This window comes from Ambystoma mexicanum, chromosome 3q (genome assembly GCF_040938575.1).
Source record: "Ambystoma mexicanum isolate Mex_15411 chromosome 3q, UKY_AmexF1_1, whole genome shotgun sequence".
Classification (NCBI taxonomy): Eukaryota; Metazoa; Chordata; class Amphibia; order Caudata; family Ambystomatidae; genus Ambystoma; species Ambystoma mexicanum.
In genome coordinates, this window is record NC_090926.1 from 1,010,193,017 (window position 1) to 1,010,216,269 (window position 23,253).

The 23,253-nt window shown below is 48.4% G+C and overlaps 1 protein-coding gene across 4 annotated transcripts in view; it reads right to left on the bottom strand.

Moving 5' to 3' along the window:
* Positions 1-23,253, bottom strand: part of RPTOR (regulatory associated protein of MTOR complex 1) — a 2,822,438-nt gene that overhangs the window by 881,693 nt on the left and 1,917,492 nt on the right. For all 4 annotated transcript variants that reach the window (XM_069655181.1, XM_069655184.1, XM_069655182.1 and 1 more), the window contains exon 17: positions 17,358-17,498. In XM_069655181.1, the coding sequence (XP_069511282.1) occupies positions 17,358-17,498 (141 nt within the window). The remainder of the gene's footprint in view (positions 1-17,357; positions 17,499-23,253) is intronic.

The window sequence follows — 23,253 nt, forward strand, 5'->3', positions numbered from 1 at the left end:
TGTGTATGGGGACATGAAAGTAGGCATCCTCCAGGTCCAGCGTCGTCATGTTATCGCCTTCCTCCAGCTGCCGGGCACTTACTGCAGCGTGATATTCCTGAACGTTTGGATATTCAGGTATTTGTTGAGGGGTTGCAAATCCAGGATTGGGCACCACCCTCCTGATTTCTTTTGGGTCAAAAAGATTCTGGCGTATTCTTCGGAGGTGCAGAGGGACGGGTTCTATTGCCCTTTTTGCCAGCTTGGCTTGCACTTCTTGTAGCAGCTAGGCCATGTGTAGCTCCTTCCTCGCCATAAGGGCAGTATGAGGGCATCTGTGTTTGAAGTCCAGGGTGTGTCCCCGACGAAGCATGCTCAGCACCCATTAGTCGGTGGTGATGTCCTTCCACACATTGATGAAATTTGATAGGCGACTCACCCCACCGGGGTGCGGAAGTGGGGAGGGCGGGGTCCCGGTCTTGGTCTGAGTCAGGCTTGCTTGGGTGTTGGCGTCTTGCCCTGCGGGGGCCTGTGACCCTCCTCCGAAGGCTTGCAACTGTATGCTTACTGCACCGTGGAGCGTGAGGGCTGACGGTAGGAAGTAGAGGCGTATCATCTGGAAGATCTGCTAAACTTTCCCCTTGAAGATCGAAAAGGAAGAGGACCAACGCTGATGCAGGTTCCCTAGGGATCTTGCCGTCTCCGTGTCTGTCTTTATCGGCGGCAGTCTCCCATCTACTACTTCTCCGAAGAGGTTATCCCCGTCAAAGGGAATATCAACCACCTTGCCCTGTACGTCTGGTCTAAAGTTGGTGGCTTTCAGCCAGCCTTGGCGCCAGAGTGCCACACATTACCAATCTGCCAAAAACCTGAATCTGCGACATCCATGGCTACTGTGATAGCGTGGTCGGAGGCTATCTGTCCTTCCTGAAAAAGGATGAGAGCCTCAGTCTTCTGGTCATCCGACAAGAAATCTAGCAGTGGGCCCAACTTGAACCACAACTCCCTATCATACCAAGCTGGAATGGCCAGAGCGTTGGTGGCCTTGATGTTTGGTGCTGCAGTGTATACGACACAGTTTCCCATTGCATCCAGCTTCTTTCCTTCCTGGTCTAGTGAAACCATAGACTTGGAGGACGGGTTCGCAGACCGTTTGCTTGCTGCAGCCGAGAACACGGAATCCAGTGATGGCTGTAATTCGAGAGACGTGAGGGCTGAGTCAACCACCCTGTATTTTTTCTCGAGCCTGTCCCATTTTGCTGGTGAGGAGCTTGGGGTCTTCTTTAGCGTTAGGCCTTCACCCACACCTCGTCAAGTATAGGGGAAAACAATATTGTCCTCCTGGCCAATGTGTGCCTCTGGTAAAGGAAACCCTCCTTTTCCTTTTCCTCAGGCATAAAGTTGAAGAGGGTAGATGCCCTTGCCATCATGGAGTGGAACAACCCCACCTCATCTGGGGGAGAAACCTTGGGGGTGTCAGACACCTACCGGGCACCCATCTGCAGGAATAAATTAATCAAACTCATCCGTGTCAGTAGTGCTGGTATCAGTACCCGTTGCAGTATCCATCTGTGGTACGTCACCTCGGTGTAGCCAAGAAATGCCTGTGCAGAGGCCTTGGAGGGCTGTACCTGGGGTTGCTTCCCGATGGGGCTGCTATCGGTGGCAGCCACTGTTGTATCTCCAAGACCAGAGAACTTAGCACAGTGAAATACCCTGAGACATGTCTCTAGAGGCCTGTGGGGGGCTGTTCTGAAAGATCTGCACATTTCCTTGAATTTTTATGGCCCCCAAACTTTTTGCTTTTATTTTCAATCCTGACCTGTACATTTTACAGTGCAGTGAAGCCTTAAGCCGGATCACTCCGGTGAAAATGACCATTCTTCCCCGACTAATGTATCTGTTCCAGGCGCTACCAATAACAATCCCGGCATCTTTCTTTAAAACACTGACAAACTTCACGTGAGCATACATATGGAGGAAAAAGGCTCCCTGGGTGTCCTCTGCTGTGCTCACAGCACCGAGGAAGAACGGAGGCTGTTCCCTCCCGCACTTCCGCAAATATTACGAAGCAGCCCAACTGTGGGTACTGAAGAAGTGGATCTCGGAAAAGTCTCAGAAAATATGGGCCATCCAAGATAGAGCTGTAGTGACAACAAAACTGCCTAAGGAAACAAGATAGGCACCCCAATGTGCAAATCAGCAAAGTAATGAAAGCGACACTGGAAGTCTGGGACAAAGCCACACTAAAAGAGACCTTGTCAAAAGACCCAGCCCCCTTTATGCCACTGTTTAATAACCCGGAATTCCCCCCGGGCATGAGAGGGGCTACTTCCAGAAATGGGAACACCCCGGCTGCAATAACGGGGATATGTACCAGAATCAGGAAATTAGAACGCTTGAGGATTGCAAAACCCAGCTGGGCATTACCCCGGCGGATAGGTATAAATATGAACTAACACATTGGTTCAGATCCCCACGGATTCGGTGTGCAGCGACAAGAGACTTAACCCTGTTCGAGACTTATATTATGACACATTCAGGTACCAGAAAGTTTGTCTCGGACACTTATAAATTCCTGAACGCCCAAAAGGAAGAGTGCAAATGGCAATACACCAAAAAGATGGGAAAAAACACTCAGGGGAACCGTCTCGAGGGAACACTGGGGGTACGTATGGGGGGCAATCCCTAAACTTACGAGGGCTATTCAAACCAGGGAAATGTGGGTGAAAATGCTGGTTCAATGGCACTACACACCGGAAAGGCTTCACAAAATGTATGTCGTCCTCAAATAAATGCTGGAGGTAATGCGGGGCAGAGGGGGATTGGAGACATATCTGGTGGGACTGCCAGGCCATCCAACAGTTCTGGGGCAAGATAAAATCACAAATGCAAACTATGTTCAGAGGCTCAGAGGGACTTGGGGAAGAGCTGTGGATGTTTGGGGTATGGGACCCTCGAGATAAACGGCTAACAAAAACAGAGAGACAGAATTTCATGGGTCTCCTCATAACTGCATGGTTAGCTATACCCCGAAGGTAGAAGCAGAAGTCACCTCCTACGACGGTAGACTGGATACAAAAAGTGTGGACACATTTAACGATGGAACGTATCACATGTAACCGGGGAACGCCAGATATTTAGAACAGATTGGGGCGCGGTACTATACTATTTACAAAGTGACTATATGGAGCAATGGTGCCCTCACAAAATAAGACTGCTGGACATGTTCAAATAGAGCAATCTGAATAGACTTGGAACAATGGAGATAAGCGCAGATCCTTCCGGAGTGGGGTGGGAGAGGGGTCGGGGGTTAAGAGAGTTTCTTGGATATAAGGTTATATTTAAAATTTTATTAAAAACACGTTTAAAAAAAAATACATTGTCCTCTAACCCTTGGAACTGGACTCTGGACCCACCGCCCCCCCCCGCCCCTGCCCGGACACCCGTCCTTCATTTATTCCAGCTTCACAAAATTTGTCAGAACTTTCCTGAAATTTTGGGCATAAGGCTCCAGAAAACCTAGGGAAGGACTTTTAAAGTTAGGGTTAACTCTCTGTGGACCTTTGGTGCATAATCTAATCTGTACTTTCTTTTACAGGGGTTTCATTTGTATTATGCCCGTAACCAGTGACTGTATATATGTAATCTATTATTAGTGTTGTGTGATATTTCTACCTGTTCGTTGTCATTGCTCATAGGGCTATTTGGCCATAAATCAATAACTGTTATTTTATACATACTGTCCAAGTGTAATCTGTGCTTCCCAATGTGTATACTCATTGTGGATCCTTTACAAGCTCACCAGCTCTTGAGACTTAGCCTAGACCCTCATCACTGCTACCTTGTACTGGTTTGGCTGCAGCTCCCAAGAGTTGTCCCATGTCACAGTTTAGGTGTGCCTTCTATACACCGGTCCAACAGGTCAGAGTATAGAGGATCCTCTTCAGAAGTCATGTAGATCACCATGATCAAAGCGCTTGCGATCTCCTTCTGATCCCTCGCCCCCACATCATCCGGTCTGGGCACAAAATAAATTAATGGTAACAGATCCTTTGATCTTGCCGTCTCCTTCAAAGCAGAAGATACTACTAGTGCCTTTACCGACTGAGAACTGGTAGTTGACTCGGCAGTAGTCGTGGTCGGAGCGGTCGTCGGCCTTGAGGCCAGCGATACCCTGGATTTCTCCGAGGGTCGAAGTCACTGCTGTTGACGGGGATGCACCGCTCACAGTCGACGGGGCAACCGTCGATGGGTGCCTGGTTGTTGAAGTCGTGGTTGAAGGCATCGTCGATGGGGGCCTCTGCTTGTGCGGCATTGCCGCCGATAAAATCGTAGACATAGACAAAGGCCTTGATGTGGCCTCCTTTCGGGAATGCTTTCTCGGCTTATATTTCAATGAAGGGCCATGTTGCTAAGGTCTCACAGACGATCACCACCCACCAGCAGGCTTACAGTGGACGGGTATGGTGACGGAGAGCGTGTGTGCCCTGAACTAGGACCTGCAGCCATGGCGTCTCCAGTCGGCTCAGTAGCATTCCGCTTGGCCTTACGGACACCCTGAAGGGATATAGCCTCGGCCAATCTCAACCTCTTTTCCGAGGGAGAGCGCCTCAGTGGTCGATTGGATCTGGGATCTGCCCACGTGTGCCTGGAGGCCACGGCAGGGGCTCAGTCTTCCTTTAGCCACACCACCAAACGTCAGTAACGGTCCCTCAGTCTCGGCTGGGAAACTTCGACGCATGTCACAACGGTCTTCCTCATGGTCAGGATGCAGACAATAGAGGTACCTTGTGTGCCTGTCCTCCACACAGTTGTTCCTCAAAACACATTGCATCGGGAGCAGAGCCTGAACCGATTCTGCCTTCCTGTGACATGGTGAGGCGCAAGTAGGGCTCACAAGGCCTTCCAATACGTGACATGAAAATCCAACAGTGTAGTTGTCCATCTTCACCGGCAACGGATCGCCGCTACCGGTACTGACTGCGAGTCAGTGGATGAGAGATTTTTGACAAAAATAGGAAATGTATTCAATCAGAAAAAACAATCAAGAAAAATTAGCTCTAAGAGCAACTCACGAGGACTCCCTGCACCGGAAAGCACAGTAAAAATCTGAAGATGGCCACCGGGGGCGTGACTCAGCGAGACGGCTGTCATGGGATGGGTGCAGTATGACTCCGTCTCCAGTGATTGGATAATAAGATAAAGGCAGTTTTCAAGCTTTTAAAGCAAGACTGCTTTCTTTTCTTACCGAGGAATTCCGGCATGAAGGCAGGGAATATTCTTGAGCATATGAACCCACGCCAGAACCCATGCTGGAGAAGCACAGAGTCATATTACCTAGCAGTCTCTGGAACTACCAGAGTGTCATCGGAGGTCTAACACTGAAGTGATGGATCATTTGCTTCAAGGCCAGAAAACTGTTTGGTGGAGGAAAGGAAAGTCCCAGAGAGTTGTCCACGATTGCATGAAAAAAAATGATCCTTTGAATAAGGAGCCCGTCTGACTTCTTCCCCTTGACGGAAAACTCCAGGTCATGAACAGAGAGGTAGGACAAGTTCTCCATTAAAGGCGGCCCCCGATTAACCAATCGTCCATGTAGGGGTAAATGTTGATCTTCCAAAGCAGAAGGGGAGTAGGCACAACCAATAGCATTGAGGCTGTATGGAAATCACGTGAATTGACAGTGTGGGGCGTCCAGAGTAACCTCTGTAATTGACTGTGCTCCCTTCTTACTGGGAGTGAAGGTAATCATCCAGAAGATCCACTGTTAACCAGTCCCCCACATGGAGCACCACTAAGATCTGAGCGAGTGTCATCATGTGGACGGTTTCCAAAGGCAGAAACCTGATGAGCTCCTAGAGGTCTAGAATGGGTATAAAGCTTTCCATTTACTTTATAAGTGAAGTAATGAGTATAGAAGCCAAGACTAAGTATCCAAGCATGAAGGTTCCGTCTGCTGAGGTTCGGATGGTGGACCCGACCCCTCGGATTGGGAGAGCAAATAGACTCTCCTCGGAAGGCACCAGGGAGGACAGATGCATCCAGCAACTCCGGATACCACGTTCTTGTTGCGCCCACTCCGGCGCAATCAGGATCAACGTAGTTCCAAACATACGTGTCTCCTGAAGACCAATAGAATGACGGAGATCGGCGGTAAGCATAAATGAGGTAAAAAGTTCACTCGACCATCTGTGTGTTGCCCAGAATTCACAGGAGCAGAACAATTTGCACTTCCTGTTGACACTGGAAGCGAAGAGGTCAACTTGAGGAGGCCCCCAAGAGAGCGAGTGCATATCCTCCAGTAACAGAGCTCCCACTTGTGGGGGCCAACGACTGTGTACAAAAACTGATTGGGTGGAGGTTTTGCTATTTGACCAATGAGACACATTTTCATTCACATGTTTGATCATATTCCTGCTTGCCCCAAACCTTCTGTTAAGTGGTGTGAAAAGAACTACTGGATACCGGCAGGTATGCTGTCCTTTTGAACTTTATTGCAAACGGGCCCAGCAGGAGCCTAACAAACAGCCACTGGACAACTTGCTTCAACCGCCGTCCCTTGTTTCACGAGCGTGCATGGAACCCCCAGCTGAGCTTGTGAAACAGGAACGTGCAACAAATGTAAACAATGCTATAAATCATTACATGGCGCAAGTATTTTTATTTGAGGAAAATGACAGTGCTTGTAACAGGAACCATGTGCAGTAGGGCACACACATGTGACAGAGTACTCCCATTTATCAGTGCCCTGCAGTGGGTTAGAAGTAGCACTGCAGCATACCATGAGTAGGCTGATGAACAGGGAAGATGGTAAACTCCAGAGAATAAAAAGTACTTGGTTTCCAATTTTGTGTAAGGGAGGGAGAAGGTGGATGACATACCACCTAATATACATGGTTAGCAGCTTAATACTGGTGATCACAGGGCTGAGAATAAAGCAACATATACAGTAAAGTTTTGCCCCGTGGGAAAGATGCATACTCTGGAGAGCGAATTTAAAGGCATATAGCTTGGTGGGCTTTATTTTCTGGGGAAAGCCAAGGTCAATTATGGGAAATGGGTATAAAAGGACGAGAAATTTGATTGGAGCCCGGTGTCGCATGGAAAGCCCAGTCACATGAATGAGGTGGATAGGAGGACTGGGGGCTGCAATGAGGAGGACTAACAAAGTTTAGTGTTTGATGGAGGGTTGCAAAATAATAGAGAGGGTAGGCACAGGACGGGAGTAGAGTGTTAGTCAGGTCAGCTAAGGATAAATAAGATTTTGACAAGAGTGGTGACAAACTGGGCTTATATTCAGTAGGTGTATCCTAGCAGATATGGCAGTAATGGCAATGAATTGTTGACCCTTTAGAAAGCAATCAAAGAAGACTTCATAATGTTCGGAGACATGGGGACAGCGAGAGGCGTTCAGAGGGAAATACGATCACTATATTTTTGAGCTGAGCATTGCGCACCGGAAAACAATACAAGGATAGATGGAAGAGACACCCTTGAAATATTGGTGGGTACATTAGGGTGAGAGAAAGGATGGAGAATAATATTTGGGTGTCAACAGGGTGAAGGTGAAGTAGAAGAGGAGGCTTCCCAGAGAGAAGATGTAGATTGTCAAGAAAAGACAGCCAAGGACAGGACCACTGGAACACACACTCGGAGTGGTATGGGGGTGCAGATGCCAGTGTGTGAGATGGTGAAGGAGTGCTTTTAAAGGAAGGGGGGATCCAGTCAAGGAAAAGTCACAGATACAATTGTTGGAGAGTGGGCAAGTAAGCTAGAAGGGTGATCCAAAGTTTCAAAGGAAGGAGAACAATCTTGGAAGATAATAATCGAGTGTGGAATTGTGAGCAGCTGGGAAGTGTGAGACTACAGAGATGACCGTGTCTGTGGAGAGCCTACTGTGAAACAAAGATTCCATTTGGTTGCTGAGTCCATTGGTCTCCAGGTAATCAATAATACAGTAAAAAAGTACATGCTCTAGAAGTTTAGTTAAGTGTGGGAGGAGAAGACCAGCTGATAATTTGGATCGGCAGACTTTTTCAGGATGAAAAGGCTATTAGCTGTTTTGTAGCAATTGGGAAGATCCCAGAGGTGAGCGAAGGATTAAAGAGTGATAGTTAGGAGGTAGGTCTTTGTGGCGTAAACAGGTCCACAGGTGCATAAGGGCTCAATTTGAACATTTTAGATGAGAAATAGGAGGAAAGGTCATGGGTAGAGCTGGAGGTGCAGCTCTGGGCATGGTCTGAAGGGTAGAGGATCCTTTCTGGGGATGGGAGAGTGGAGATTAGGTTGGTGTGTATAATAAATTGACTTTGCTGGGACCAGGACAAAAAGTTAAAGGGGTTTTTGTAGGAGGCACAGAGAGCCAGAGTCACAGATCAAGTTTCGCAGTTGGCCTCAACTGGCAGATTTGAGGGATAATCCAAGGGTGGGAGGGTTAGTGAGAGGGGTGTAAAAATCTGGCCAACAGTGCTGAAAGTGAAAGGTAAGAACATAATTGAAGTATGTGACTTCTTGCTCAATAGACGATGGGAAGACCAGACTTCAACTAGGTAGGGAGCTAAATAGGTTTCAAATTGCATTTAGTAGTAGGGTATGCTAGGAAGTGACTAAACAGTGCAAGAGGCAGGGGTAAGAGGGAGAGGGATCAATACCAGGAACGTAGAGAGAGACTAGCCCAAGAGAGTTGTCTTGTTTGTGCATAGGTTGGTTGTGAAGGGCACCAGAGAGTGGTCAGAAAGGAAAGAGTCAAGTTCTAGGTGGTGAGCATTAGCGAGATTAGTGCAGTTAAAATCACTTGGACGATGGTTGGCTTCAATTTTAGGGGGACTTAAGAACACGGTCAGGGAAGAAAGAGTAGTGATTGCTGGCATGCGGGGGGGGGGTTGATGGAGAAGAACAGTGAGAGGGGATGGTGTGAGCAATTTTACAGCAGTGCACTCTAAGGAAGGGGGGGGTGGGAACCATGGGGGAGGGACATAGGCACGCTCTGTTGATGTTGAAGGATTGCTCCCCAGTTGAGGAGTGTGGGTGAAAGTGGTGGAATCTGCGTGATGATTTACAGTTGTGAGAATGTTGTGGAGGTGACACAAGTCATAACGATTGCCATAAAGGAGAGACGTGGAAGAAGAAGAATTGAAGGTAGCCAACGAGGTAAGAGGTTCTGTTGCAGTGATAAGGAATTCAATAGACCTAAGGTGTGACCAGTTGGTGAATAGAGAAGATTGAAGGAAAAGGGTAAACTCCAAGGGAGATACAGGGCTTGTGTAGATTACGGTTAAGCAGTGAGACGGCAGAGGGCCGCTTGTTGGCAAAAGGATGATAGGAATGGGGTGCAAGGACACATTACGGAGGGCATGGGTTGGATATAGGGTGAGACTAGTCGGTGGATACAGGAGATGAAGGGAACAGGGTAAACTGGAGATACAGGGCTGGAGTTAATTACAGTTAAGCAGTGATGGGGCACAGTGTATCTTGTTCGTGAAAGGATAGGAATGGGGTGCAAGAACAAATTAAGGTGTGCATGGAACATGAACGTGAAAGATAGGGACAGTGTGAATCTGGTAAAGGGTTGTTAGGCAGAAACCTGTGCAGTTCCCTTGGGGAACACTGCAAAAGATTTAAGACTACAGGTATAGCAGTAAACCCACTTGGTAGCAGTCTGTACCACCCAGATTCACCTGGTAGCTGTGGCTGAGCAGTCAGACTTCCCTCAAGAAGAGTTAGGTAGTATGCAAAGTATACACAATATGTCCTCAGACACAATAGCACAAGCAAACACTGACCAGAGCTTGGTTTCAAAAGTATATAGTTATTTATTTATAAAACACACATAAGTTGAAATCACTCTAGCAAAATATAGTAAAAACACTTCAAACACAGTTATAATGAAAGCAGTTCCAACCCTTACTCCTATCTAGACAACTCTAAGTTAACACCACATAATTAAAACAGAGGTGAGCGCTTAACGTTAGATGACACTCTAGTAGGTTCAAGAAAGGGGTAAAAAGAAACAGGAATGGGTTAAACCCACCACTCTAAGGTCCAGAACACTTGCAATAGACTCAAAGAAGCACAAAGTCTCAGGTGAGCAAAAGTCACTAGGCAGGGCCCACTCTTAGAGTAGCCGGAGCGAAAATGTGCCCAAGATCACACTGTTGTTAAGGATTCAAAGTCTTGCAAAGAGTTAGAAAGAGTTTAGAGTGGCTTAAAAAGTTTATCCAGGGTGTCCCAGGCACTCCCAGGTTCGAAAGCCGGGGGCTAAATCTACCCCGTACAGTCGGTAGCAAGGGAAGCCAGGCGGAACACGGTACCTTAAGCGGAAAGGATCCTCCAGCGGTGGCAGTTGTTCCAGGCAGTGGCAGCAGGGCTCGACGTCGGTCAGGGGAGAAGAAGTTCTCGCTGAAGAGCAGAAGAAGAGGGTCGTTGCACTGCCCGGGAAGAGACCAGCCGCGGAGTCCTCCGGTTGAAGGGTTGTACCGACTTTCGTGGTTTGGGGTAAAAGTGGTGGGGTTCCGTTTGCCGGGGTGCTTGGCACTGGCAAGGCGGCCACGAGATACCTCGAGAAGCGAAAAGACGGCGAAAACTGGTTGTCCCCACCAGTCAAGGGAAGGAGCCACTCCGTTAAGAGTTCTCCTCGGTCGTCGGGAAAAGTGGTGAGACGGTTCAGCAGGGCTCCACCGGGTGGTGTCGTCGAAGCAGGTCGGCTCAGCTCTTCCCTCGTCGGATTCTTGGTCCTGTGGCGACTTCTGAAGTTCCAGTCCCCAAAGCCCTGCTTTTATGCAGCAAACCCCCATTCACCCAGCCTAGCTGTCACTCAAACATGCTAAGTGGTGAGCCGGGCGGCTCACCACTTGGGCCAATCAGGACGGAGTGCGACTTGAGTTACCAAGGTAACTCAGTCCAGGGTGCCTAAATCCCCCTCCACCCCTCCTAAGTACCCCAGACAGAGTGGCACCACTTTGGAGGGCTTCTGTGGAGAAGCCCGCCAAAAGTGGAACAAAGGGCTCCACTTTGGGTCAGAGTTACAGAGGCGAACACCAACGCCATTTTAGAATCAAGTTTTGGCAAAAAGTCCCAACCGGAGTTATAAAAATAAATATATAAACCGGTGGTATGTTTAAGGCTACCGTAAATAAATAATTAAATGTGTTAGCCTAAAACAATGGGAAATCCCATAGGAAAATATTCGCGGTCGAATATAAAACGTAGTTTCCACTGCCACCAGCCAAAACTCGATCAGGGGGGACGGAGACGTGCCCCCTCGACTAACAGACCCTGGGGCAATCGAATTGCCCCAGCCAGTACGTCCACAATATGATGGTTTGTACTGGTTCTGTTCAGGATTCAAGACTAGCAAAGTCTTTGGTGACTTTACATGCCCTGGGAGACAGTAGTCAGTCCCAGGGTATGGAGTCTATGTTGGGGAGTCCCTAGGACACCCCTGGGTCACGGCACAGAGGGTGCTGTGTAACCCACATCACAAAAATACATGAGGCCCTATGGAGTAAAAGACCCCATAGCCCATTCAACACAAGGTTAACCAAGAAAACACACTTCAACATGTCCAAGAGTGAGGGTAAAAGAGTCTCACTCTTGGCAGGAGAAAAAAAGAAACCCCAGAAATCCAGCAAAGCTGCTGGGGGACTCACTAGGTAGGGAAATTCAGCCTAAACAGAGAATTCTCCCTAACAAGGGTGAGATTTGAGAGTGCATTGTGCAGAAAGCTCAGTGGGTAACATAGCTTTCAGACCAGAATACAGAACAAATGATGTTAGGCAGTTAGCAACCAACAATGCAATACAGTAGGACCAAAACATGTCAGATAAGGTCAGCAGAGACCAACATCAAAGCCCTACACTGTTTTATGATGCAATATAGAGAAAGAGGGAGAAACAAAGTATCTCTACCATGATGAATTGAGGTCATTCACAGCAGCCAAAAACAATCAAATAGTAAGAGTTAAGGTTCCTTTCTTTTACCACTAAAGTTGGAACAAGATTTGCATATGAACGTGAGAGATCCACAACCTTGCAATGTTATAAGAAAAACAGACATCTGTTACAGTCCAGACAACAAACTCCCACATCCTCCATCCCTTGAGCAGCAAGCTAAACAAGGCTTAGTTACATGCAGCACCGGCCAAGGGGCCATCTTCAGAGGGTTGCACCTGGAAGCCTTCATTTACACAGAAAGCAAGTCTGTTGCAAACTAACTGAGGAAAACATACACAAAATGTACTCTGGATAACACACTGCAAAACCTCTCTTGTCGCACCTTGAGTTTTAGACTTGAGGGATCAAAACGATATTTACGAGACAGAAAAACAAGTGACATATAAAAGATCAGTGATTAGGATTGTGAAAATGACGGTAATGGGCGCGCACACACAGACACAAGCCCACCCTGGTTTAAATTACCGTCTATTCAGGTCATCAGCTTCCAAGGATTCAATACCCCCTCCCCCCATGCTACACAACCAATATTGGCTGCTCCGAATAGAGCTGGTGTTGAGGCATCCAAGTAGCCCACACAGCCCATGTTACTCATTGCCAGCCAAAATTGACTTCTTGATATTTTACCTTTTACAGGAATATATGATGATGATGCGACTGGCAACAGAAAGGACCTGTACACAGTTTCTTCTGAGTAAATACACTGCAAATTATGAAAGCACTTTAAATGCATTTTCTTTTTACCTTATTAAAGGGGTAGAGGGTGTACGGGTTAGAGCTACCTGCATTTCTCTTAACACAACCTCACAGCCTTTCAAATAAGCCCAGCCCCAAAACAGCAGTCTCATCTGGAGTAAACACCAGAAAAAGCCATTATGACCCAGAGTGACGGAAGAGAGAGGCCATGGATGTCTATTTAATAGCTCCTATGGTCGAGAACCACAGTTCAAGAAAAACAGATTTGTTGCAATCACTTTTACTGTCCTTCGCCACAGACACCTTATCTCATTCTTACATAATTTAGCTGTCTCGAAGGAGATGGGACAGGAGCAATATGCACAGCACTTGGACAAAATGTGACTAATGCATTTTTGCGACCTTTCCCGCACCCTAGTAATTTCCACTTGCAGGTCCTTCAGCGTCATCCTGCCAGTCCTTTTTGAGTAGATTACAGCATGTTACGGACAGTAGAATTATCAGAGGGGATAGCAGTAGGGAGGTATGTTATGTAGGGAACTATGGACTAGTGATACAAGAGTCACTACAGTGAACAACTTGTCGGCCATGGTCTTGTCCATTTTCAACCATAGATGCGTTTAAAGTGATCCTTATGGATTGCAGTTACATAACAACCGGTTTAACCAAAAATGCTTTACACTACAGACTGGTCAAACTGGGCATCTGCACTGCAACTGCAACTTGGAATCCAGGAAACAATCATGCTCTGCAAAGGTTGATCCACAGGAGTGTGCCTCTGGAACACCTTTGGAAATCTGTCTGTCCTGATCAGAGGTGAATGTATGCCTTTTACTGCAGTACAGCCATTAAAGGCATGGCATTTCAGGACGCAGCGGGCAAGGCATCGGGTAAAACCTGTAACCGGTTTGCCTGGTCAAGACCAACATATGCTAAGAAGAGACATGAGCCTCTGGAATCAAGTTTGACTAATTTAACATTTAATTCTTTCCATCTTATCCATCAGATCCAGGACAAATGTTGGGAGAAAAGTCAGCCGATTAACAGAAAAATCACTGTCCACTTGGGTAGGAAAGCCTGATCTCTCCATTAAATGATGTGTACGGATCTATTGTAGAAAGAGCATGAAACCCTGTTAACACACTAATTAGAGATTAAAATAAGCGGTTTTTATTCAGGTCAAATGTTGTAGTAGGCCGAAACGAGCTTTCAACCACAAGACCAAAAGTGATCAAGTTCGAAACTGGATGTTACCTTCTAGGGGAGAAACTGGTGAACTGGCATTGGAAACCAATTGTTTTTTCTTTCTTTTTCTTTTTTTAAGAGAAAAACATGCTGTATCTGAATTGCAATCCTGCAGCCAAGTAGGTACAACAGTTTCAAAGAAAATACCCATACTTGACCAGGTGGGAGATATATGACAAAAATGGGTACTCAGAAGAGAACAAGTGATTAGTTCTAAGAAAAATAGAACTGATCTTCATATTGTTAAGTGCCTTAAAAATGACAGGATGAAACATGAATACAAGATAATTCTCTCTCTCTCTCTTTCCCAATCCATTAGGCTTAGCTGTGGCACTTAATGTTTTACTTTGGTGACAAAGAAGTTGATGACACTGTAAACCTCCATCTCACAGAAAAGCTGAGGAGCTATAAATACTCATGACTGAGAAGTCTACGGAACCAGAGATCGGGGCATGATGGCTAGTACCCTCTCAGAAGTAGAAAAAGGTTCTCCCTGGCACAAACATAACGCAACGATTCATATGAAATTTTTCATGCAATATCGTTTCACAAGTTTGTTATTCAAAACAGTCTTTCAAGAAAGAGAATTCAATGTTGACAAAATGTTTTAATTATGCAAACCATTTTTCAATTTCTGGCAGTGAAAACGTTTTGTTGAACACAATGTCCATTCTATTAAGGGCTAAAGTCCTTCATTATTTTAACTGTACACATATGTACATACAAACTCTAAAACAGATGCCTCAATACTCAACATATATATTTTTACAATATGTAAAACATGCAATGTTTCTCAAGCCTTCTATTACTCGAGAGATGCCGGATGTAGAATGTGCAAAACATTGCAACCAGAAAATAATACTATGTGCAAAAAACAAAATCCAATGAACAAAGTGCAAAAGTCAGAGAAACAAATTGCTCAAAATTGGCTCTAGGAAGTACACTTCCTGCCCTCTGGTGGTGGCCTCACTGATGTGGAGCCGTAGAGTATTGTAATTCTCTGTATTTGACTCAGCCATTGGGGCTCATCCGCCAGCTGTAGTTGCTGCAGGGTGGCCACTAACACTCTTTGTCATGCCCATATTACTCCAGTCCTGCGTTCACTCCACTGGCTTCCTGTTGCCAGGCCTATAGAATTTAAAGCCCTTTGTTTAGTTCATCAGGTCTTAGTTAAAGTGCAGACTATGTCTGGTCTAAATTCCCTCCGTAAACCCCCCAGCCCCCCGCCCCACCTCGCTCTTCATTCTGGGATTACTAGCTTGATCTCTGCCCTTTTCTGTGGCAGCTGCCAAACTCTGGAATATGTTCCCTCTGGTCTGGAGATCTACTTCTAATCACCTGCAATTTAGGCATCTCTAGAAAATGATCCTTTCTTGTAGCATATTGGACTACCTAGTTATTTTTGATGTCTCCACGCTAAGCTTTTGAATAGAACATAACAAGAATGACAAACGGCTTGGTACCAGCATTTGCTCCTGAAAAAAATCAAGCCCCTCATCCTGGAAAACAACTTCAGATGTACTGTCCAAGCCTTGGTACCCATCCACTTGGATATTGACAACACTCTTCTGGAAGACATACTGGAGACTACCCTAGCAACCCCTGAGATGTGTCCTACATGCTGCAGCACAACTTATCAAAAAACACTGCAAATTCACCTACATCAGGCCTAACCTCAACAAACTCAGCTGGCTCCCGCTGCAGGCACCTATCCTCTTCAAATCCTACTGTTTTATCGACAATGCTGTTACCCTGAAGTCCCTAAGTTACCTTGCTGAGAAACATCATCTCCAGAGGACTAACATCCACCAGAAGTAAGGATATTTGCAGACTATAACTACTCCAGTAAAGGAAGGAAAGAACCAGAAGACAAGCCGTCACCATCTATGCCCTCAGACTCTGGAACCACCTCTCAGTCAACACCAAACTCGCCCTCTCATTACTACATTTTGGGAAAAACTCAAGGCCCTTCTCTCCACACCTAACCTGAGAATGGATGATCTGGTTCACCCTGGTTGCTTGTAGATTTCTTGCTGCCAAATTGCCTGTCCTCGTCTTACCCATTGTTAGTGCCTGCTCCCTTGCATCTCTTCTCTTTCCTTCCAGTGACAATCCATTTGCTGAATTACCACAAAAATCATTTACCATTGCCACCACTCTGTCATGTGGCATTACCACGGGATGACGAGTGGTGATATGGCTGAGTAAATCCCCCTTTTTGGAGGCCATACGACTCCATATGGATTTTTGGCAGACCTACCGCAAGCAGTAATTCTGCCAAATTATTAGAGGTTAAGTGGAGTATTCCCTTTCACCTTTTTGGTGGAGGTGAATCCTCCATTTTAACTGCAAATTCTGTATTGAATGGCGAGGTAGAATTGGCAGTAATTCTGCTACTGCCAAAAAAAGTTAACTGAATTACCATCATTTTTTTACTGCACCGCCCAACTCGTAATGAGGTCCTATGTGCCTTCTTAGTGCTGCAGCTCCACTGCAGTTGAATGATCACAGTACTAAGTAAATGGTAGCCAAAGAACAACTAAAAGATAAACTGAAGGCTTTTCTGGTCGACTGTGTTCATTTTCAGTACCACATATTCCTTTTATAGCTGCCCATTACCTTTGCAGCTAAGGCTTTTTTACAAGTCAAGTGCACAATTACCCTTCCACCAGTATGCTTTGCCAGTGAATCTTTACTACAACAAACCATGTGACCAGAATCTAGTCTTCTGTAATAAGCAGTTTTCCTAGAATTAACAATTAGAAGAGAATGCTGCAGAGTCGTCTGCAGATGTAAAACCATTAGATTGTGGGTAAAACCCATCTTCAGGACCCGTTGATGACAGTGTGAGCAGGACTACACATTTGCCACCATCCAAGTCTCCTTGTGAAATCCTTAATGATGATCTGATGTGTGCAGGAACATTTCATTCTGTAATATCTCCCAATGCCACTGCTGTGTTCTCCCTGTATCTCCTTAATGCCAATGCGCCATAGGGCCATCATCGCCTAAAAGACACCACCAAGTAACTGGCTCCAAGGTAACAATGCATGACATCACCCTGGCGGACAGAATCACGATTAAGCACACAAGTCTCATATGTGGATCCTTAATGCTAATCTCCTCTGAGATCAGACCTTTATTTCCTTTTGGACAGCTTCACTTCATTTTATTCCCCTCCATCTTTACCAGTGCCCTCAGTGAATGTTTACTGCCAATCTGCCATGTGTGCAGGAATCCGTACCTCCGATTTGCTGGGCTACACTAGCTGGTCCATTGCTGCAAATCTGCCTCATGACTTGAACCTTACTTCCTCTATACCATCATCACACTGGGCCCAGCATTGATCCTTTCTGCCAGATGATTAAGACACAGTTTACTGTGAATATCACTATGGGCCCTCACTGCTGCTATACTACGTGAGCAAGAGAAGTCTACGGTCTCACTGTTGTTCCATCCCTGCAGTCTCTCAGCATCACTCACCTTGCGGACCATGGCGCTGCCGTCATTGATGAGCTGGGCCAGCATCATTGCCACGTTGTGATCAATGGTCGTAGAGTGATCTGTCCGCTCTGCAGAGTTCCCCACAAATGTGCCCAAGGCAAAGACAGCTGCACAACGCACCTGGAGGCAAACAAGGTAATCTTCAATTAATCTAATTTTTGTAGCACATAAAACTCAGCACGATGGAAACGATCCAAAGAAACAATGCAAAGAACAAGTTACTCTCTTACCGGGTAACGTTCTTTCGATGGGATGGTCCGACGACGTATTCCATATCTATGACAGTAATCACCACAGCGGTGCTGCTTCGGAAAATCTTTCGGCGTCTGCGTCCTGCATCGATGACATCGATACGCCGCCGTCGAGGACCTCATCCGACGGCACTGGATGTTATAAGTAGGACGCACGACGCCCGTAGCCTCAGTTGTAGTTTTTTCCGAGAACGTGTGGCACCAGTCTTCTGCCAGTCTGACCACACAAAGCCTTGCGGAAACGTAAGCTGCAATCGCAAAAGAAATTCTGTAGCAGTGAAGGCAGGGAGGGAGCGATATGGAATACGCTGTCGGACCATCCCATCGAAACAACGTTACCAGGTAAGAGAGTAACTTGTTCTTCGAGGGGATTGGGTCCTCTGACGTATTCCATATCTATGACAGACTCCCAAAGCAGTACCAATGCAAGGAGGTGGGAAAAGAATTTAGAAAACAGAAATTTAGCATGCCCAATCAAATTGCGCAAGAGGTGCAGAAAGGAAAGCTATGTCATTTACATCTACTTGGACCGCCTTGCCAAAGGCCAGATCCTGCCCCCGGATGGAATCGAGGAAGTAGTGACGTACAAAAGTATGTACCGAAGCCCAGGTGGCTGCTTCACAGATGTTTCGAATAGGAACACCCCCCTGCAGGGCAGTAGAGGCAGCCATACCCCTGGTAGAATGGGCCCGTAAGCCGACCGGTGGGTCCTTCCCCTCCAAGCGGTAACACTCAGATAGCCAAAATAATCCAGCGAGAGAAAGTCTGTTTCGTCACAGCCTGTCCCAAACGCTTTCCAGCGTAACCAATGAAGAGCTGATCGTCCACTGTGACCCGGGACATGCGTGAAATGTAAAAGCTTAATGCTCTCCTAGGATCAAGCCTATGGAGCCTCTCCTCTTACTTACCAGGATGTGGAGGAGGATAAAATGCCAGAAGAACAACCTTCTGGCCTAAATGAAATTCCGATACCACCTTCGAAAGAAAAGAAGGACGATGGAACCTGACTTCCCCTTCCCGTGAGAGCAGATCGTCTCGGTAGGGAAGACGACGTGGAGGACAGATGGACAAGTCGCAAGTCGAGAAGGTCCGGGTGCCACGTCCTCCGGGCCCATGCCGGAGCAATGAGGATCATCCGGGAACCGAACCTCCGTAACCTCTGCAGTACTTGCGGGATGACGGGGACTGAAGGAAACGCGTACAGCAGTGGGAATGACCAATCCACCACGAACGCATCTCCTAATGCTCCGTTTGGAGGAAGTTCCCGCGAGCAGAACCTCTCGCACTTCTGGTTGACACTGGAGGCGAAGAGATCCACTTGAGGGGTCCCCCAAAGGGCTAAGATCTCCAGGAGAATCTCCTTAGCCAACTCCCACTCGTGAGAGATCGCGCTCTGCCTGCTCAGAGCGTCCGCCGTCTCGTTTTCGTCTCCTGCCAGATGAACTGCCGAGATCGAAACTTCCTGCTGGATTGCCCAGAACCAGAGCTGCATCGCCTCCCTGCACAGAGGAAGTGACCCTGCCCCCCCTTTTTGTTGAGGTAGTGCATGGCCACCGTGTTGTCTGTCAGGATCAGGACATTCTTTCCTCGCACAGTCGGCAGAAAAGCCTTCAGGGCTAGCCTGACAGCCCTCCGCTCCAACAGATTGATATGGAGTCTGGACTCCGACGGAGACCAACGACCGCTGACTGTCAACTCGTTGGCATGAGCTCCCATCCCGTGAGGGATGCGGTCACGATCGTCACCTCTGGCCAGGGCAGCCAAAATGGAGCCCCCCACATCAGATTGCCTTTGTCGGCCCACCACAGAAGGTCCCGGGCGACCGAAGAAGGCACCTGAACAGGGTCCGACATCCTATCGGAGGACTGAGACCACTGGAGCTTGAGTGCACATTGCAAAGATCTCATCCGCAACCTGGCCTCTGGCACCAGAAGAATGCAGGATGCCATGAGGCCGAGCAGTCTCAAGAACTCGAACGCTGGGAGAGTCTGGGCAAGTTGAAACTTGTGCACCATCTGCAGAATGTGATGAGCCCTCACCTGGGGAGGAAAACACTGCCCCAGGGACGTGTCGCGCACCGCTCCGATGTACTGGAGCCTCTGAGTAGGTGTCAAATGGGGCTTCTTTAAGTTGAGGGAGAAGCCCAGCTTGTGGAGGGAGTGACAGGTGACTGACCGATGATCCGGACTTGCTCGGGAGAGCGCGCCCTGATCAACCAATCGTCCAGGATCGGGGTAGACGTTAATCCCCCCCTTTCCTGAGGTGCGCTGCCACCACTACCATGAGCTTGGTGAAGACCCTCGGGGCGGAGGTCAATCCGAACGGCAGGACCCGAAACTGAAAGTGGGAGTCGCAAACCGCAAACCTCAGGTACTTCTTGTGCTTCGGATGGATCGGCACATGAAAATAAGCGTCCTTGTGGTCGAGAGACACCAACCAGTCCTGAAGTTGAAGGGCCTGGAGGACTTGAGAAAGAGTACCCATCTTGAACTTGTCCTTCCTGAGGAGTTTGTTCAAACCGCGCAAGTCCATGATGGGTCTCAATCCCCGTCTTTCTTGGAAATCAAAAAATAAGGGGAATACCGTCCCTTGTCCCTCTCAGCTACAGGCACCAGTTCTATGGCGCCTTTCTCCAGCAGGGATTTGATTTCCTGCGCAAGGAGCGGATCCGGACTCTTCAAAGAGAGATTCCCCGATGGATTGTCTTGAGGCCTCTGCCGGAAAGGAAGACAGTAGCCTTGAGTTATGATCTCCAGAACCCACACATCTGAAGTAATGGCGTGCCACTCTGCAAGATGCTGCGCCAGCCTTCCCCCCCAAAACGGCGAACCATGGGACATGGCCTCATGACTGAGCTGAAGCGGCTGTGGCATTGCCTGAGGGCAAAGAGGCAACAGCCTGAGCAGCCTTGGCACCTCGAGTACCCTGTTTACCACCTCTGGTGGCCCCTTTGACTGGCAGCTCCTCTCGCTTTACCAAAGGATGAGTAATAACAAAAAGGAACCTCCCCTCCATTGCTGACCCCTAGGACAAAAAGGCAGAGGTTGTGAAACTGCAGCGCCCAACGACTTTATTGCAGCTTTTGAGGTCTGCAACCTTTCAAGGCTCTCGTCAGCCTTGCTGCCAAAAAGATGTTCCCCGTCAAAGGGCATGTTGAGGAGCCGAGCCTGCATATCAGGAGCAAACTCCGACTTCCGCAACCACGCAAACCTGCGTATCACGGTGCTCGCCGCCATGGACCGGCTGACGCAATCTGCCATGTCCAAACCCGACTGAACGGCCTCACACATGGAATCCTTGCCATCCTGAACCATGGCCAGGAAACCATCCCGTTCATCCCCTTCGGGAATATGTTCAGCCGCCAAGGAAACACAGTTCCACAGAGTGTGCGTGAAACGAGACAAGGCACAAATGGAGTTGGCTGCCTGAAGCGCCATACCCCCTGCAGAAAACACTTTCTTCGCCCAGCCGTCAAAACGCTTGTCGTCCCCATCAGGAGGGAAGGTGCACCACCAAACTCTCCGGAGTAGGGTGCTTGGACAAGTAGCAGGGGTCACTACTGGCTGGGCGGTATTTTCGCGGCAAAGACTTGGTCACTGCCGGGAGACTCTCCGGAGCAGTCCAAGCCGCCGCCACCCTCCTCTGTAGAGCCATTGAAATGGCAGTACCAGGTCAGTTGGTGGACCAATGTCGAGGATATCCGTAAAGTCATCCTGAACAAACTCCCCTGGGGGAGCAGACCATCCTAAGTACTCGGTGACCCGTGACATAAGGCGCCGGTACGAAGAATCGGCATGAGTGCCAGGCTCAGGCCTACAAAACTACACCTCCGGAGAGGTGTCCAGCCCACTAGCATCATGCAGGGACTGCCTCAGGTCCTCAAACTGGCTATGGCCCGAGAGAATCTCGTCAGGCACCATGCCATCATCAGAGCCCTCATCCACCTCTGAAATGAACTCCAGATGGCGGTAAGAAGGCACAGAACTGGAACCAAAGCCATGCTTGACCTTGGCCAGAGCCTTTCCCTCGTAGAGACAGCCCCGAAAGGCATCGAGTGAATCGGCGCCGGCGTCGAGAGAATCAGCGCCGGCGTCGAGAGATTCGGCGTCGACGACGGACGCGGCCCCGAAAGCATCGATGGCGTCGACACAGGCCTCGAAGGCGGAGCCCCAGCGTGTCCCTTGACATCCTGGGCGCCGAAGGTGTCGACGAGTTCCTCGGAGGCGGAGCCTCGAGAGAGTCCGTCGACTACCTCGGCGCCACAGGCATCGATGTCTTCCTCGAAGACTTCACAGGTTCACGCGGTCTCGAGCGCATCGAGGACCGGGACCTGGACCGGCATTCCGAGAACGATTCCCCTTGTCCGAGCGGGACCTTTCCCGCGAATCGTGACGACCACCCGAGGCCGAAGGCGTGCGAGCGGCGTCTCTCGGCTGATCACGACCGACCCCACTCGGAGGCGCGGACGGACCAGTGCCCTGCGATTCGAGAATCGCCAACATTTTCTTCACAAAGGAAGCCCATTCCTCCGGTGTCGCATGCTTGGTGGGGTAAGCGACCCGCCGACGGGCAGAGTCCTCGGATGAGTACGGGGAAGGTGACTGATGACGGTGCTTCTGGGAGTGCCTCGAAGAGGCAGAGGAGTGACAAGACCAACTCCGGGACCAAGACCCACTGGACTTCCGACGACGACGTGGAGGGTCGCCCTTCGAGTCGTCCGTCGAAAGTCCCGTAGACCTCGACTTCCGGGGCTTGGACACCTTACCTACCGGTAACTTCTTCTTGTGCTCCCGCAAGGCTTTCGACGTGAGCGACTGGCAGTCGACACAGTCATCCGTGTCATGGGCCTCCCCGAGGCACCAGAGGCAGGCGTCGTGCGAGTCCGTGACCGACATCTTGAACCCACAGTTCCTGCACTTCTTAAAGCCCGGACGCGTGGAAGACGAGGTAGACATCTTCACAAAGAAATATTTCACAAACAGGTTCGAAGAACCGAGAAAGCAACAGAAACTCCAAAGAGTCGAGGCGCACCGAGATTCCCCAAGCGAACACGTTCGCGTAAAAAATGGAACAGAGGCTACGGGCGTCATGCGTCCTACTTATAACATCCAGTGACGTTGGCCGTCGGAGGAGGTCCTCGAGGGCGGCGTATCGACATCATAGACGCAGGACACAGAAAGATTTTCCGAAGCAGCACAGCTGTGGTGATTACTGTCATAGATATGGAATACGTCGGAGGACCCAATCCCCTCGAAAAAATTATTTCGCAAAAACTATGAAGAACTGTGGGCACACAAAGAATGCACAGCAGCAAGGCAGGCTTTCTGCATATGCACCAGCAAAACACATTGATGCTGAAAAAGCATACTGACATCGAAACACATTAAAGCAATGTGCACAAAAAGTGCATTTCGGTTGAATGTGTTGACTATAATGGGGATATGGACTGTAAAATAAGCACACTAGTAACTGATGGGATACTTCACTTCCTTTAGGACAGTAGCTCTCAGTCCTTCCCCCTTTCAGAACCAGCCTCCTCTTGGAGGGGCGGAGAGGGGGGTTTAAACAGTCACTCTCGGGCTGTGGCTTTTTCTAGTGTCCAAACCATTCCTTTCATGGCTTCT